The sequence below is a fragment of the Salarias fasciatus genome, chromosome 14 (assembly GCF_902148845.1).
Source record: "Salarias fasciatus chromosome 14, fSalaFa1.1, whole genome shotgun sequence".
NCBI lineage: Eukaryota > Metazoa > Chordata > Actinopteri > Blenniiformes > Blenniidae > Salarias > Salarias fasciatus.
In genome coordinates this window covers 39250039-39266676 of record NC_043758.1, presented here as the reverse complement: position 1 = coordinate 39266676, position 16638 = coordinate 39250039, and the positions used below count along the sequence as shown (strand labels likewise).

At 53.0% G+C, this 16638-nt stretch overlaps 1 protein-coding gene across 1 annotated transcript in view; it reads right to left on the bottom strand.

Moving 5' to 3' along the window:
- The window catches only part of brip1 (BRCA1 interacting helicase 1), a 37631-nt gene that overhangs the window by 11487 nt on the left and 9506 nt on the right, over positions 1 to 16638 (bottom strand). The window contains exons 7-14 of the mRNA XM_030109322.1: positions 14175 to 14447; positions 12623 to 12844; positions 12348 to 12547; positions 12145 to 12277; positions 11904 to 12058; positions 11652 to 11829; positions 10608 to 10748; positions 9007 to 9168 (exon numbers count right to left, since the gene is read on the bottom strand). Coding sequence (XP_029965182.1) covers positions 9007 to 9168; positions 10608 to 10748; positions 11652 to 11829; positions 11904 to 12058; positions 12145 to 12277; positions 12348 to 12547; positions 12623 to 12844; positions 14175 to 14447 — 1464 coding nt within the window. The remainder of the gene's footprint in view (positions 1 to 9006; positions 9169 to 10607; positions 10749 to 11651; positions 11830 to 11903; positions 12059 to 12144; positions 12278 to 12347; positions 12548 to 12622; positions 12845 to 14174; positions 14448 to 16638) is intronic.

The following is a 16638-nucleotide window of genomic DNA, read 5'->3' as shown; positions in this document are numbered from 1 at the left end:
CCTCTGTCCTAATAGTGGCTGTGAAGCTAAGCTAACACAAAGCTAAGCCATCAGGAAGCCACGTTAATGATAAGCTAAGCTATTAGGATGCTACATTAACAATAGGCTAAGCCATCAGGAAGCTAAGTTAACGATAAGTTAAGCTATCAAGAAGCTAAGTTAACAATCAGCTACCAGGAAGCTAAGCCATCAGGAGGCTAAGTTAACGATAAGCTATCAGGAAGATAAGTTAACAATAAGTGAAGCTTTTAGGAAGCTAACTTAACAATAAGCTAAGCTATCAAGAGGCCAAGCTACCAGGAAGTGAAAGCGTCTCTCCCATGGCCGCGGGAACGTATTGTCAACAGGGGGTGCTGCGCCTGAGACGCGCTTTCATCCAATGGGGGGCGGGACGGGGGGGCGGGGGGGCGGGACGGGGGGGCGTGGCACAGGCGCCCTCATCCAACGGGGATACCAGCGGCGCACCAGACAACTTTACCGGGATTTTTTTTTTTCATCGTGAGAAATACAATATGTGGCGTGACTGCGTGACAAAAGACCGGGTGCTGCAGCCCCACCAGCACCCCCACTTCCCGCAGTAATGGTCTCTCCTGAAGACAGTCCATGGTGCTAACGGTGAGGAGCTCATCTGCACCAAACACACAGTGTTAAATAACCAACCGTGACAGTAAATGATCATTCTGACTTTATATCTGCTTCTTTATTCAAATGTGAACTTTTACGGGATGATCTCAGGTGGATCCTCAGGGAAACGGGGACTTGAGCAGACTCCCCTGAAGCCTGTTCTTCAGATTGACAGAAAGTCCCCAGATGGAGAACATGCTTGGAAACATCGCCCGTCTTTTGTGCACACTGCTCATGAGAACCTTCCACGTCAGGAAGAGAGCAGCACTCATCTTCTCACGTTGAAGCGGTGGTGCTTTCCTTCACTTGCTGCCGTATTTAAACCCTCTGCAATGAAATCACTGTTGGTGTACTACTGGCAGTGCAAAAAGTCAGCGGCTCTCCGGGGAGGCACATTGATCTAAAAGCCCTCATCCTAGCATGGCCCCGCTCATGTCTGTGCTCTGCAGATTACATACTTGAATAAGCATGGCTTCACAATCAAAAAGAGGCTCCAGTGGCTCGGAAACGTGTCGGGAGGGTCAAACAGAAGTTCTTCTAGCAGTCAGCGGAAAACTTCCTAACAGGCTCATCGTGTCAAGCTGGAAGGCTTCAGTCCGATCGAGACAGGAGGAGGAGGAGCAGGAGCTGCAAACATCTCCTCTGTTTACCTGCATCAACAACCGGCTCGTGTGTTCCTCAAAAACTCTCACAAGGCTCTGCAGCGTTTGACTGGCTGGGCTCAGTGCAGCGTGGAGCCGAGGACGGGAAACAAGAGCAGAGTGCCGACGGTGTGCCGCATGCCAGGGAGCCTCGCTGTGGTGAAGTCAAGCATGGCTAAGATTTCATCAGGTTACTGCCTCCTAAAGCAAGTGAGGTCGGGACGTTAGCATCAATAAAACATGACACATTGGCTAAATATGCAGTGTTACATCGACGAGGACCCCCCCTAACGTGCATCTTCAACTCAACCGGCGCTCTGCCCTGCAATTGCTTTCCAGTGCAATCCTGAGCGAGGGCTGAATAATTCATGTTATGTACTTTAGGACGATCCACCACTAAACAAAACAGCCATTATCTGCCAGGCTGCACTCGGAAAGGAGGTGATTCCAGAAGGAGGCGAGCACGGAGGCAGGGAGTGACGTGACGGGCCGGGTCAGACACAACTTCACACAAAGAGCTGCACTTTCAGCACAGAATGACACACACTCTGAATGACACACACTCTGAAGCTGCAGTCCGGATCTATCAAGTCAACATGATCAGGATTATTCCAGCCACAGAAAACCGAAACACCACAGACGTCCTGAGGGGACGGCAGTCTGACAGAACTTCATCTAAACAAGACGGCAGCGATAAACTCCTCCTGTTTGACGGAAGGTGGCGTGAAGCTTCCTGTTAAGTCAGACAGGACCGATCAGCGCCGAGGCTTTCCTCATGATCACACACCGCTCCGCCACCTTTCACTGATCTGTCCATCAGTCCTCTTATTCAGGCTAGCAGGAGGCATCTGAATCCAACCTGAACCACCACGACATCATTAAACAGTCAATCAACATATCAAGACTCAAACTGAGTGTTAACGTGAAAGAGCACGTGGTCGACAAGCTCCTGGATCCAGTGGAACAAGAACAGTACAGATGACTATAATGCCAACATGTCTTTATTCTGGAAATGTCCTGTTTCCAGGATCTCTAGAGCGAAAATGGCTTTGTATCATTTAATGGACTGTGTGAGGACCATAATTTGTCAAAGTCTCATATTTTAGGTACCTTCCGGGTCAGAGTTTGGTCTCCAGACACTTCCCCTGGTACCACCTCCACCGTCTGAAGACTTACTGTATTCAGTCCTCCATGTATAATGTATGTCCTCAATCTGAATAGCTGTCCCCAAACATGGGATCAAACCAAGGAGACATGGCAGAAATGACACCTGGGTCAAGTCTGGGTATTAGACACAGCTGGAGCCCATTTAAACCAGTAATGAACAACTGCCCAGATTGCATCCAGACGTTACACCAACCCGTCCTCGGTGTCAGCAGACCCTTGTCTCCTTGGGACATATGTTTTGGTCCAACCTTGCATCATTTCTGGTCTTCAATCTTTCAATCACTTCGGCCATGCCCGACAAAGCACTGTATCCCGACCCGACCATGGCTAGCATACTTGAACCTGATTGGTTTGAGTCTTCATTGTGTGTAAAGAAATGGTATTGTTTTTTTGTGCATATTCATTTTCCTGTTTTTACACTTATATGCTGGGAAAGAGATGAACGGGGTGCGTATGCCTTTAGATAGACAGATACATACAAGTGCCTATTTGTTGTGTTTTAATATGTGTTTAGTTGAGTAGTTTATTATATTTGTAACAGAAGATTCTCTCCAGCAGTCTGGGGATTCACATCTCTGTGCTGGAGGTCACTGGTTCGGGGGGGTGGGGGTGGGGGGGGCTGCTTCTGGCCCGGCTCGGCCGGCCACGGGCCTGCACCTCACAGTCGGATGAACCCGGCTGCATGGCTGCAGGTGTGAAACGGAGCATTTTACCGAGCACTCAAACGCATCTCCAGCGCCTCCAGCAAAGCCTTTCAGCCACGAGGGTGTGAGACACTCCACACAGAGAATTACAGACGCAGAAATTACAGACATGAGCGGCTTCATGAATTATTCAGCAGCAGCATCTGACAAAGAGCTGGTGTGAAGCCTTCAGACGGGGCTGGAAGACGGCCATCCACTGCACCTGCAGCCGCTCCAGCCCGGACCCGGCAGAGCCCCGCTGAGGCCGACAGGGCGCGCGGGGGGGGGGGGGAGGTCACGCAAAACACCTGAAACCGGTGAAATGGTGAGGGGGAGCAGGTCTGTGAGGACTTTCAGCATCTGGAGGCGTCTCACAGCTTCATTCCTAAAGCGTCCACCATTCCCGCTCACTCCGCACTGCCCCCAGTGTCCCCCAGCGGCACTGCAGCAGCCCATCGCTCTGATGCTCCACACTGAGCCGAGACTCGGAACAGAGTTTCACCTACAGCTTTTCATTAGCTTCACTTCAAAGCTTTAACGCGTTTGCAGCTCTGAACTCATTTTATTTGGTGGAGAAAAGTCTCTTTTTGTCAGAAAGGTCGCACATCGCTAGTATTTACCGTACATCTTTCACCAGGAGTTTTCCAGTAGTTATGTTCTATCTATCATATCATAGACATTTTTTGTTTTAATATTATTTTTGTGAATGACGGCTCTCATCATGAAAATCAAATATGGACCTGCCACTTTTTAACCTTTAAACTGCAGTATGTTGAGCATCATAATAATACTGCGGATGGATAATCCACAACATGTTTTTCATTTTTTCACAATACTACATGAAATCTGATCATTGCCGATTATGTTCATTTACGGTAACATCGGTCATTGGCATGATTATTATAATCGTTGTGATAATTTCCCTCCCTGAAATGATGTGAAACACTCTCTTCTTACCCTGTGGGAATAAAACGCACATCTCTGAATCTGAAGAACTCTATCAGTTAATGTAAGGAGAACAAATGACGGCCCTTCTGTTTCCAGGTGGGCTCAGTCGGACCTTTAAACTGGAAGCATTTTAACTGAAGTGGAGAGTGTGAAGCCTCCCTGGCCTGACCTGCTTTATGTGCCCCGGCGGCTCAGGTTCTGGCTCCCCGGGGCTCCACGGGAGATCAGTGTGTGTCTGAAACGTAAGCCTGAAGAGAAACGACCGACGTGTCATTTTGAGGAGAATTCATTTGACTTGCAAAGAGGAGGCGATGTTCCAGCGGCGCAGGTATGACGGCCATGCAACATGGATGGGAATGAGAGCATTTAGCACATCAGAGGCCACAACAAGGACTGAATAATTGATGGCGCTTCCCCGGCACGGAGCGGGCCGGATCCTCCAGAGCCGGTCCACCCAACGCCTCCTCGCACTTCCACACTTCCTCGCACTACCTGGCCATCTTTCACCTCCTGAGCGTCGGGCGGCGCTCCGGGCCTCGCCGGCCGTGTCCCCGGTGTCACCGAGCCGTGTGGCGACACATCGCGGCTCCTCTGGCGCCTGCTGAATTATAGAGGCGGCGGCATTAATGAAACATGCGGCCGGGAGCCGCATTTCGCCGCGGCGAGGGAAGACGTGTTGTTGCCGTGTGAATTATTCAGCTCCAAAATATCACAGCGACCATCACGCCACCACCGGTGGCGAGAAGCCACCTGCCACCTCCCCCTGGTGTGTACACGCCCCGGATGCACGGCCGGTGACAACGCCACGCTGTAAAAATACCACGGCCGCCGCGACTTCACCCCCGACTGGAAACATCCGCCGCGCGCCGCCGCCGCAGGAAACTGGGACAGCGACAGCCCGGCCTGCCAGCGCTCGGACAACAGAGCGCTTTTGTGAGAGCGATGTGTGAGGGTCAGGCGCCACGGCGGAGCGCCTGGAGGGAGACGTCTTCCCCGCCCGTACAGGTGATGCTGCAGTAGATGGCAGGACGTCGTCTGAGGGCAGAGCGGCGGCGTTCAGAGGAGTTGGACTGAGTTCACGTTCAGAGACTCACAACGCTGTCGCCGTGTTTAAAAAAAGAAAAACCGCCCAGAAGTGTGTTGTCTTCACTTGAAAACACTTCCTGAGCAGGGCCTCCGTCTCCGGGCGGAGCCGCTGTTGGTTCCACTGAGCGAACATGTCGCTCGGCCGGAAAACAAACTCTGCACGTCTGCATCCACGCCGCCGCCGCGCTGCCGTCTCACGCCGGAGGAGACCGGCCGGGCGGGATTACTGGGCAGATTCCAGACTACAAGTCACACTTCCACAGCTCTGTAGCTGGCTGTGCGAGTTATAACATGAACCATGTGTGGCCACTAGATGTCCCCGTCTGCCCTCAGAGGGCTGCTACAGCACCACAGAACCGAAGGGAAGAACGGTCACAGCACAACATGAAACAGAAAGAGTTCAGAGAGTGTGAGAAACTTTAGGAGAGAAACTGTTACCGTCAGAGCTGCCGGCTACCAGCTCGCCTTAAAAATCAATGAGGAGTTCAGTAAAAGGGAAGGCTGCAGCGTCCCTGAGCTGTGGGAACGCGGGGTGAACATTATTAGTGAGAGCAGTGTTAACTGGGACGTTTGCAGCCTGACATTATGACGTCTATAATGCGAACAGTTTCCACTCAGGCACCGCTTCACTCCCGCTTTCAAGTCTGAAAATGTCAGCCTTGCTGAAAACACCCCGGCTTAGTCGAAGAGCAATAACCCCGAAGTTTCCACTGTAAAAACTCAAATAAAACATCGGCACTGATGCGCTGCGGCGGGCAGACGTTCCCCCGGACAGACAGAGAGGCTGATGGGAGCCGGGGACGCCGCCGCCGCCGCCCGCTCTGACTTTGATTTGACACGAGGCGGCCGAGCCCGGCGCCAGCCGGGAGCGTCCTCACACACAGACAGCCCGGCGACATCACCTAATGGCCCTTATCTTAGTCTGCTTTAAAAGCATCTTGTATTCCTCGCCATCTTTTCACCTCTGCACAGCCGCCTCTCTCTCTCTCTTTTTTTTTGTTTTTAATAAACCATCAGCGGCCCTCTCCTGCGGAGCGGCGGTCCCTCGCTCAGAGCAGCCGGCTGCCGCTTTAATGGGCTCTAACGGAGGGCCGGCAGGCTGAAGTGCTACGAAACCACAGCCTCTGTGTGTGTGTGTGTGTGTGTGTGTGTGTGTGTGTGTGTGTCACTACAGGCAGACTTCATGTCGCTCCGTGCTGCTGTCCAGGAACACACCTCCACCTGTTCGCTGCTGAGGACGGGCGCCTGGAGCCGCCTCCAGCTGGACGCTCCACAGTCGACCTGAGGACGGCGACCGCTTCAGGACCGCGGAGGACCGTCTTCAGCTCACAGAGATCATGGACCGTGGAGTGATTTTTCAGGGTTGTGGAGCAGAAACTTTGCTGAGATGAAAACGCTAACGGGACGAGTTTTCACCTGACACTCCGTCACGCTCGCAGGGCCTCAAACAGACACATCAAGGGGCAACAGCAGGAAACAGCCACATCCGTTCAAAATGCTGGGAAAAAACAGCAGCTAAAGCAGCTCAACGGTTGCTCCAACGGCTAAAACCAATCAAATCACTTAAAAACTGCTTGGATATAAATACTACACTAGCTGAGAAGTGTAGTGAAATACCGGTGACTCTCCTGTGTCGCTCTCACATTAAATAAATGCAACATGAACACACGCCTCTACGCTAAAGTTAACGGATCATCATTTTAAAGCTTTCCAGTGGATTATTTGGCGTAAAATGTTTAAAGTGTCTCTGATCTGATCTAGACCCTGGAAGAGCTACGCAGTGTACACACACACACACACACACACACACACACTGCAGGCGGGACTCAGTGGCACCAGCGATGCCTCCACGGGCTCCAATTAATACCCCGACCCTTCATATCCCCTCATCTGCTGGTCTTTAAGAGCTGCCTGCAGATTAAATATTAATGTCTGAGCTCAGAGTGAGAGAGAAGACTCCTGCCAGGCCATCAATAATAAAGAAACATCCCACGGCTCACCGTCGCTCCTCGGCTGCTCCTCGGCTGACCGAAGGGAGGCCAAACCCAGAAAACAAGGCCCGGGAATCAAACCAGGCGTCGCTGCACGGGGCGGGCCGCAGTGCGTCCCACATGAGCCCCGCACACACACCACGGGCAGAAAGGTGCTAAACCTGGCTGAGTGCAGAGTGTGTGAGGGGAGGCGGCGGAGACCACCGGGGCATCAGGACGGCTTCGCACTGCACCACATGTTGAGCACCGCTGGATGACAGACGTCTGTCTCGTGGGTGACACCGGCACCGTTTTCTAGGTGGTACAGCATGAGCGCCGCCACTGCCCAGCCGCTGGGTGTGGTCCTGGGCTCCGCAGGGGGTTCTCAGTGAGGGTGGTCTCTGGGATCCCTCCTGACTGAAGGCCTCAGTATGCTCCCCCGTCGCCGCCACGGCGTTCCTACGCCGCCACTGAACATATCTTGCTTCTGCGTCAAGGGAACACCCTCCTCTGCAATTTCACCGCCAAGCCGCTAGCAGTCTCAACAACAATGCGGCTTCCGTAGCTCCGGCTTTACCTAGACATAGATCTATACACATAGATTTCTGGACACGCTGCACTTACAGAACGTATATCTGCATATAAGACATATCTGGCGACACCAGGCTGTGGTGGAGGAGAGGCTGAGCGGACCGTGATGAAATATTGGTGAAACTTGTGAGCTTTTGGACGATTAAAGCCGTTTTAGGAGCGGCTCTACACATAGTCCTGTCTGCTAACAGTAACAGGGATGTGCGCCGCTCAATTTTGGATCTAAATTTCTCCCGAAGCACTGTTCGGATCAGAAAAGCATTCCGGATGAGTTCTACTTCATTCTATAAACAACGCGAAAGCGGACCAATCACAGCCCTCGACGTTCACGTTACCACGCGTCGCCTCGACGCGAAGTCACGATTTTTGGGAGGTGCACGTCAAGCCCTAGCGTAGCCCGACGTAGGGCTACGGCGTAGACGTCGTAGGAACGACGACGGGGAAACATCCTGAGGCCTTGAGTTGGGATCCGTCATTCAGTGCTTCCAGCACCGCCTTCTGGTGGTCAGTAGGGATGAACTACAACGAAAGTAATGTAACTATGGTTCAGTCCCGAATGAGGTTCTGGAACATTCCGTCACTCAGGGTCGTCGTGATCATGAGAGAAGATTCTGCAGGAACTGAACCTGGAGTTGTTCCTGGATCGCCAGTGACGCTGCTGGTACACATACCTGAACTGAGCATGTGTGAAGGGGAACATTCAGTGCTTCCAGCACCGCCTTGTGGCGGTCTGGCAGTTCATGGAGCTGTAGTTACAGTCGCAACCTTGGTTCAGATATATTTTTCTTCATGGGAAGATGAAGACACCACTGAACAGCTGGGTCATGTTCAGCGGTCACAAAGACGAAGTCATTTCCAGCAGCATGTGTGCTAACTGACCACGTGTGGTGTGTTTGTGTGTGAGATGAGTGGACGAACACACGCGTATCCACTCGGCCCTCCAAAACTTGATGTGACAACTGAGCTCCGGTCACGTGAATTATTCATGAGGCAAAACGCATCCCAAACAAAGAGGGACAAAGTGTGTATGAGTGCGCTCTCATTAGGTGAAAGAGGATCGGCCTGGTGAAGATGAACAACGACCTGACAAGCTGCTCTATTGATCAGCACTCCTCTATTGTGACATGTGACACCGCTGCTCTGCTCTGAGAGGACCAGCATGCAGAGTCAACCCTCAGAGTGCTGCTTCATCTGTGGTCTGCAGCTCCCCCCAGTGGCCAAACACGGAGACTGCAGCTCCTCCGCCCCCCTCCTGGGACTGCAGGGAGGCGGGGTGAGTCTGGGGGGGCAGATTACCTTGTATGAGGGCAGGAAGCAGAGCACTCCTTTGGACACGGCCTGGCAGACGTGGAGCAGCAGCGCCCCCACCTCGTCCTGGAAGGTGAAGGTCTCCGTGTGCTGGAAGGTGGCGCGCAGCTGCCGGCCCTGCGGCCCGCTGCCCACCGTGCCCACCCACACCTGCAGGGGGCAGGAGAGAGCGTCAGCATCAACACCACAGAGCGAAACCTCCCCCGGACCGGGGCTCATCACACGGTCACACGCTGACCCCTACTGGACAGGAGATGAACTGCAGGCCACTGTTTCTTTTTCTGCTTTAATGTCTGTTCTCTGAAAGAAGCATGACAACTTCAACCTGAATGCTTCAACTTACACATCAATTAAACATGCGAAGAGAAAATCGCCAAAACCCAACAATCCCCTCAACTTCCCCCATTACGATGTAATATAAATTTTAAAAAACTCTGGCTGTTTTACAGAGGCTTTCTGCTTTTAAACACTGCTTTCTAAATCAGCAGGTGTGGATCAGGCGAAGGCCCCGGTCCTCCTGCAGCCCCACATACCATGCCTCACTGTGCCTTTGTTTTCATGGTGTCTGGTATATTTAGGTTGTATTAGCATTTGTTTTGCAGCAGCCTTAATCTGGAGTTCATGGTTTGTTTGTGAGCTGTTGCACAGACCGGCTCACTCTTCCATCGACACATCCTTTCCTCAATCAATTCTCTTCACATTCAACCTCTCTGGGAACTTTCGGCTGATTTTAACAAAGAAATAATTTGTATATTTCTGAATACGAGGGTTGGGCGGTAATAAGGTAATAAGGTATACTGGCAGTGTCTTTCAAAAGCAACGGTATCAGTTTCAATACCGTCATTGAAAAAAATGCAATGCACAAGACAAGGATTAAATATAAAATATAATTTATTCAATGCCTAAAAGTGATTCTTTGTCCAGCAGCACTTATATGAATAATGCAATGTAAAGCGTCTTTGAGTGTCCTGAAAAGCGCTATATAAAACCAATGCATTATTATTAGTATTATTATTATTATTATTATTATATGTGGTTGAATTTTCAGTTTCACTTCCACAGTGGTTTAATTTTGGAGACTTTTGATGAAGTTTATGAACATGACGTCATCACGTGACGGCGAGAGAGCGAGAGACAGAGAGACAGAGCGAGAGACAGAGAAACAGAGAGAGAGACAGAGAGACAGAGAGAGAGACAGAGAGACAGAGAGAGAGACAGAGCGAGAGACAGAGAGACACAGAGAGAGAGACAGAGAGACACGGAGAGAGAAAGCGGGAGAAAGATGGCGAGTCACGCACTGAGTGACCTGGTCCCAAAGAAGACCAGGACTGCAGCGGACCGGCAGTATTTCGGGTTTGAGCTAACGAGAAGGGAGAGCGGTTTGACGAGGCAGTTTGTAAATTGTGCAGTACGAAGGTGATTGAGTTTAATTGACGTGTGCGCGGCGCATTCTGCGCAAAAACTGCTGTGGATGGTCAGGTTAGTTTAATTGTTTGACTGTTATATTTACACCTTTTTAAAAGCTGCTGTTTTTTGTTATTCAAAGTTGTTCAGGTTGTGATTTTAATTTAACTGATGTGTGCGCTGACCTGAGACCTCTTGATGACGTGGTTGGCCTCCAGCTGGATGGAGAACTTCACCCCCAGCTCAGAGGAGAAGGAGCCCATCGGAGAGAGAGTCCCCGAGGTCAGCACGATGCTGTGGACGGCCGTGCTCAGGTCAGAGAAGGCCTGAACACACACACGCACGCACACGCACACACACACACGTAACACCTTGTAACATTATTGACCACTTTGACATTTTGGATTTCATGTTTTTTAGAACCCAGGTTGTTTTCTCGTAGCCTGGCCCTCCAGACGGTCTGTCCATGCTCAGGGCTTCATGGGGAAACAGTCTGGTAAAGCGCCAATTGAATCTGACTTCTGCCCGGCAAACTTCTGCCGGGCCAATCACAGCCCACGAGAGGCGGAGTTAGCGATGCGTCATATTATCCCCCCTCGAAACAATCATGGTGGCGGCCGCAACACAGCGAGGCTTTATCACGGCTCTGTCTGAAGTTTTGAACGAACTGAATTTGGCGCTGAAACCACATCAAGTTTCTGGTCTGAAGGCTTTTCTTTAACCCCAAATTCCACCGGACGCCAAAGCGCCGCGCCGCGTCCCAGAAGCGCTGCTGTTACGACAGATCACCAGAACGGAGGCGCCACGGCGCTCGTGATTCGCTTCAGGTTGCCGCTTCTAAACGGCGCGGCGCGGCGCTCCCGGTGTGCGTTGAGTTCAGGAACAAGACGCGACGCGACGCTTCAGCGTCCGGTGGAATTTGGGGGTAAAACGGACGTAAAACTCCACGCCATGATCCCATGTTTTGGACTACAAAACTACTACAACGGAGCGCTGTGCACGTCGCATTGTCGTTGCGTCACAGCCTCGTTTCTTGGATTGGTTCTCTCCGCTCAATAGTCCCGCCTCTCGTCAGCCTGTTTGAAATGAAGCCCCAATGGCGCCGTACCAGACTGTCTCTGTGTGGAACACGTGAGGTCAGTCTGGCATGCCAGGCTAGTTTTTTCGGGATCGAACATGGCTCCACAGCAGGTGCCCCCCCCCCCCCCCGCCCCGTCCCGCCCTCTCACCACAGCAGGGTTGAGGCACCAGAAGCTCAGCGTCAGCACTTCCGTCTTGACCCGGACGCTCTGGCGCTGCCGGTGGCGCCGGACAGCCAGGAAGCCCTGCGCGTCCGGGACGTCCGGCGGGACCTGGGTGGTCCAGGTGTAGCTCCTCTGCAGCGCCACCCGGTAATCCTCAGCAAACCTACACACACACACACATCAGCACACACACTCTGACCGCTTGCGGAGCAGCGACGCGAGCGCACGACCTCTGACCTGCGGTTGTCCCTGTACAGGAAGTCCAGCACCATGAAGAGGTTCTTGAGGACGGTGGAGGTCAGAGAGGTGATGGTGGGGACCTGAACCATGTCCTCGGTGCCGTTCACCACGCCCACACGCTCCTCCTTCTCCAGCACCGCCGCCAGGTTTTCCTGACACACACACACACACACACACACACACAGTGAGAGGAGGTACTGACTCCACGGACAGAAGCTTCTGGAATGAGGATTCGAACCTTCAGCAGGTGGAACGTGTCCACAGTGATTCCCAGACCGTGGAAGATGTCCAGGATCTCCTTCCCGCTCCAGACTTTGCTGGCGCTCTCGAACCCGCGGTCCGACAGGAGGACCTGGCTCTCCTGGATCCAGCTGCGGAGGGAACAGGCGGTGAGAGTGTGGCGGGCGGAGCGCCGGTCTGAGCGCCGGGCGCAGCACTGACTTGATGAGGCTGTAGCAGAGGTTGCGGAGCGGCTCGTGCTGGGCGCGCCGGATGTTGCTGTGGACCATGCCGTCCAGCTCGTCCCGGGCCTGCAGCAGGCCGCCGTGGCTCAGCGAGCAGCTGGCGCTCTCCCGCGCGCAGTCCTCGATGTTGTGGGCCTCGTCCAGCACCAGGATCTGCTCCTTCAGGTCGATGTCCATCTAAACACGGACAGGGGGTTCCGTCAGCCCGCCGGGACCGGCGCTCCGGCGGGTCCTCGGCGGAACCGGACTCACGCTCTCCCGGATCATGGGGTCCAGCAGGTAGTTGTACGGGCAGAAGACGATGCAGGCCGAGGCCATCAGCTCCCGGGCGGCGAAGTAGGAGCAGGAGCGGATCCGCTTCCCCAGCGAGACCAGGTCCTCGATGTCCCAGGCCTGGTGCAGGCCGTGGACGTACTGCAGCGTGTGCTGCTCCCGCATCTTCTGCACGCCGTGGTAGTAGCGGCAGGAGAAGCCCTGCGGAGCACACGGCAGGGCGGCAAAACTAAGGATAGACTAATTATCGGCCTGGCCAATAACGGCCGATATTGGGCAGTTTTCTAATAATCAGCATCGGTCTTTTTTTCCACCAATAGCTGATAAAATAAACGTATTTAAAAACGTGCTCTTTGGATCATATATACAGCCGTCTCTCTCTCTCTGCCTGAAGTCAATACTCCGGGCTGTGTAACAATGTCCCACCCACAGCTACATTTTGACAGTAAAATGTTCATTTTTACTGCAAATGAAAATCGGTTCGACATATCGGTACGAATAATCGGCATCGGCCCTAAAAAAGCCATATCGGTCGATCCTTAGTCACACCCTGACAGGACGACTCGCTCGGCTGCAGCTGCTTCTGGACCGAACAGGTCCACCCAGCAGCAAGGACTGCAGGTCCCGACAGAGACAGAACCAGCAGGAACCAGCAGGAACCAGCAGGAACCAGCAGGAACCAGCAGGAACCAGCAGGAACCAGGTTCTTCTGAGAACTGACTGAACCCCACACATCATATGATTCACAACCATTTTCCTGATTGACCCTAATTTCTACCATTTAAGCCTCTGACACACTCAAAGACAGTGAGAACCATGAGGACACAGCCTCTCGTGGACTGAGATGTCCCACCCTGTCCCCCTCACAGGGACGATCTCGCTGGGTGGGGGGGTTCAGGAGCGCGCTATCATTGCCGTTAAAGCTGTTGTGACTGCAGACGGTGTGTGTACGGGTACAGGTGTGTGTGTTTGGGTACAGCGTGGCCACCTGACACCGAGAGGCCCGGACCCCGAGGCCGCGGGGTTACCGCTGGGACACTCATTTCAGGGGACAACGTGACACCAACACCTGCAGTGACAGCGTAATGGCGCTCATTACTGTAGGCGCCTCCACTTCAGAACAGTACAGGGAGTTACAAGTGTCTCATGTCTCGCTTCACGGTTCCTGACATTTCAGCGTCAGAAAGAATCAACTCCACCAATTATGGACATAGTAGCAGGATAATTACTGCTCGCATTGTGTGTTCCTGCGGCAGCTCGGTCTGGGTTTACAGTCCTCCAACGCCACAGCGGCAGCAGGACGGGCCGAGGCGTGAGATCAACCGGCTGGAGTTACACTCAGGACATCACCTCCTGTCACTGCGGCACCGACTCCAGCAGGGAGTCTGAAGTCCTCCAGGACAGAAGTGAAATCTCATGAGAGGAGATGGAACCAGCCCTGCTCCCTGAACATCTCCAGGTCCTGGAGGCCACCGGTCCTGGTTCTAACATCAGGGACCTGATGGCTGATGGACCTCCAGGACCTCCTCACCTCCTTGGCGTCCAGCAGCTCTTTGCAGCGCTCGTTGCGGTTGGGCTTGGACGTGACTTCGGGGTTGACGCAGCTGTGGTCCCTGCTGGATAAGATGGTCATGGGCACGCCGGAGTACATGGTGCGCTTCAGCTCGTGTGTGATCTGGGTGATCTGCTTGTGGGTGCGAGTGCCAAAGAAGATCTTTGGGATCCTGGGTCGGCCATCTTTGGCTTTGTCCTTCACGCCGTCTTTAGCTGTGGCGCACGGGCACAGGGAGCACAGTCCTGGAGCCTGCACACACACACACACACACACACACGCACACACACAGACGTTGAAACACAGGACACCCTGCAGGGTCAGTCCCACGTCTGTCACAGCAACTTTACTAGCAACTCTTCCAGAAAGTCCTCGCTCTGAAGCTGCATTTCCACCAAAACCACCACTGAGCTTCAGAGGCAGGTTCCAGTTCAAACGGGCCTGGAGCCTGGACTGCCACGTCCATCAGGCAACCAATGTCCATACACTGCACCTCCAGAGTGAAAGTCAGTGGTGCTGCTGGACCGGAGGAGACAGACTGAAAAGCCGCGTTCAGGCCGAACGCGTTTCTGCGTCAAAAAACGCGAAAACACGAGAAGTTCAACGCGTGTCAATTTTGAGGTCCGACACTGAACGCCCCCGAGGACACGGCGTTGACGCGTCGCGTCTGTGGCGGGAAGGCGGGGCTTCCGGCCTTATTTCCTGTGTTAGCTTAATATCATGGCTAACCCAGTTGAGCGAGGGGCTTGGCTTTATTTGCTTATTAAAGCCAGACAACGGCGCCGTCGGCGGACAGTACGCCGTGCCTGGGTGCATGACATTATCCAGAGACGGTCGGAGTTTGGCGAGTTTCACCGTTCGCTCCAGGAGCTGCGCTAGGATGAGTATCGCTTCCACCGGTGCCCGCTCCCTGACCTACGTCACCATCGAGACGCTCCCTGATTGGTTTGCCGCAAAAACGCGCCACCAACGCCAGAACAGCCCGACGCGCCGCAAAAACGCATGTGACGCGCCGTCTGGATTTTCGCCACCGGTGAGCGCGCGTTCCCCATTGTTTTTCAATCACGTTTGGACGCAAAAATGAGGAAATCATTTGCCGGTGTGAACGGGCCTTAAGCCCGGAGGAGGGTCAGCTGGTGTCTGATGGAGCTTCACTTTCAGGTTTACTGAGACAAACCTGGAAAGAGACCAGTCCTGGAAACAAGACGGATCCAAAACTGCAGAAGTTTTGGAGACAAATGAAGCTCAAGGACAAGGTCAGTATTCATCCAGATATCTTCAGTGGCCATGCACCGATACCAGCATAGGGTATCGCTCCGGTACTGCACAGAGGACGAGTGACAGTGCCATTTGGAGATTATTTAATATTAACGACAAGAAGACAAAGACAACGACAAAAGAAAGACAGACTGCAGATGAACTTCTGACAATATGAAGAGGAGAAAGAAAGAAACTCAATCAGTATCTTGACCAGCAGAGACATTTGGAGTTGGAGCTGCCCTGAGACATGCTACATGCTAAAGAGTTTCAGGGCTCACACTGCAGTGATGCTACATGCTACATGCTAATCATGGTTAAAGCGTGACTGATTCACTCATCACCAGCTCGGTCCCTCAGTCTAGTGTGTAGTTGGACGCTACACACTGCTCTGTGGACGGACAGTAAGGCTGATGGAGGCGACGCAGCATCGACACAGAATCACAGTGACACACACTTTACATTTACAGCATGAATTCAGCTTTAGGGAATTTAATAAGTACTCGTGCCAGTGCTCAGGATCAGGAAGTAGTTAAAGGTCAGTCCTCACACTCCTCTAAAGATTGGTGAATATACAAAAAAAATCATAAAGAGAAATCAACAACGACAAAAACGGCGTTAAAGAAGCCTTCATGATATGGGTGGTTTCTGTTACAGCTGTTGGTAAAAGGCAGGTCATGAAATCTGCTCTTCCAGTGTGGAGGATGTAATTAAGGACCCGGCCTCCCCCTCCACTATCAGGAGGACCCGGTGCTCCGGTGCTCCGGTGCAGCACTACCCAGCAGCCACTGGCGCCGTCATGTGTGGTGTGTGACGGACTCTGTAGCCTCTTTAGAACGAGCAGAAAGAATTAGTATCCATACACGAGGCGTCCTGTCACTCTGCACCGGCTGACCTTTCCCGGCTCTGAAAGATGAGAGCCACCATTGTGGAGGCTGAGAAAATCTAGCTGCTCCATAATTGGCTGTCCGCTGACGTGGTGGAGCCTTTCTTCTGCGGCGCTCGCAGGTGAAGTGTAGCCGGCGACGCGTATGAAACCGATCCTGCTTATGTGTTGAGCTCTTTTAAGTGGTGCACCCGGAGCCCATCCATCCTTTACTCCACGTAGACCCGTCCCCGGACCTGCTGTCACTCAGGAGACACTGCGGTCTCAAAGAGACGGGCGGAGGACAGCTCCTCTTCAGGA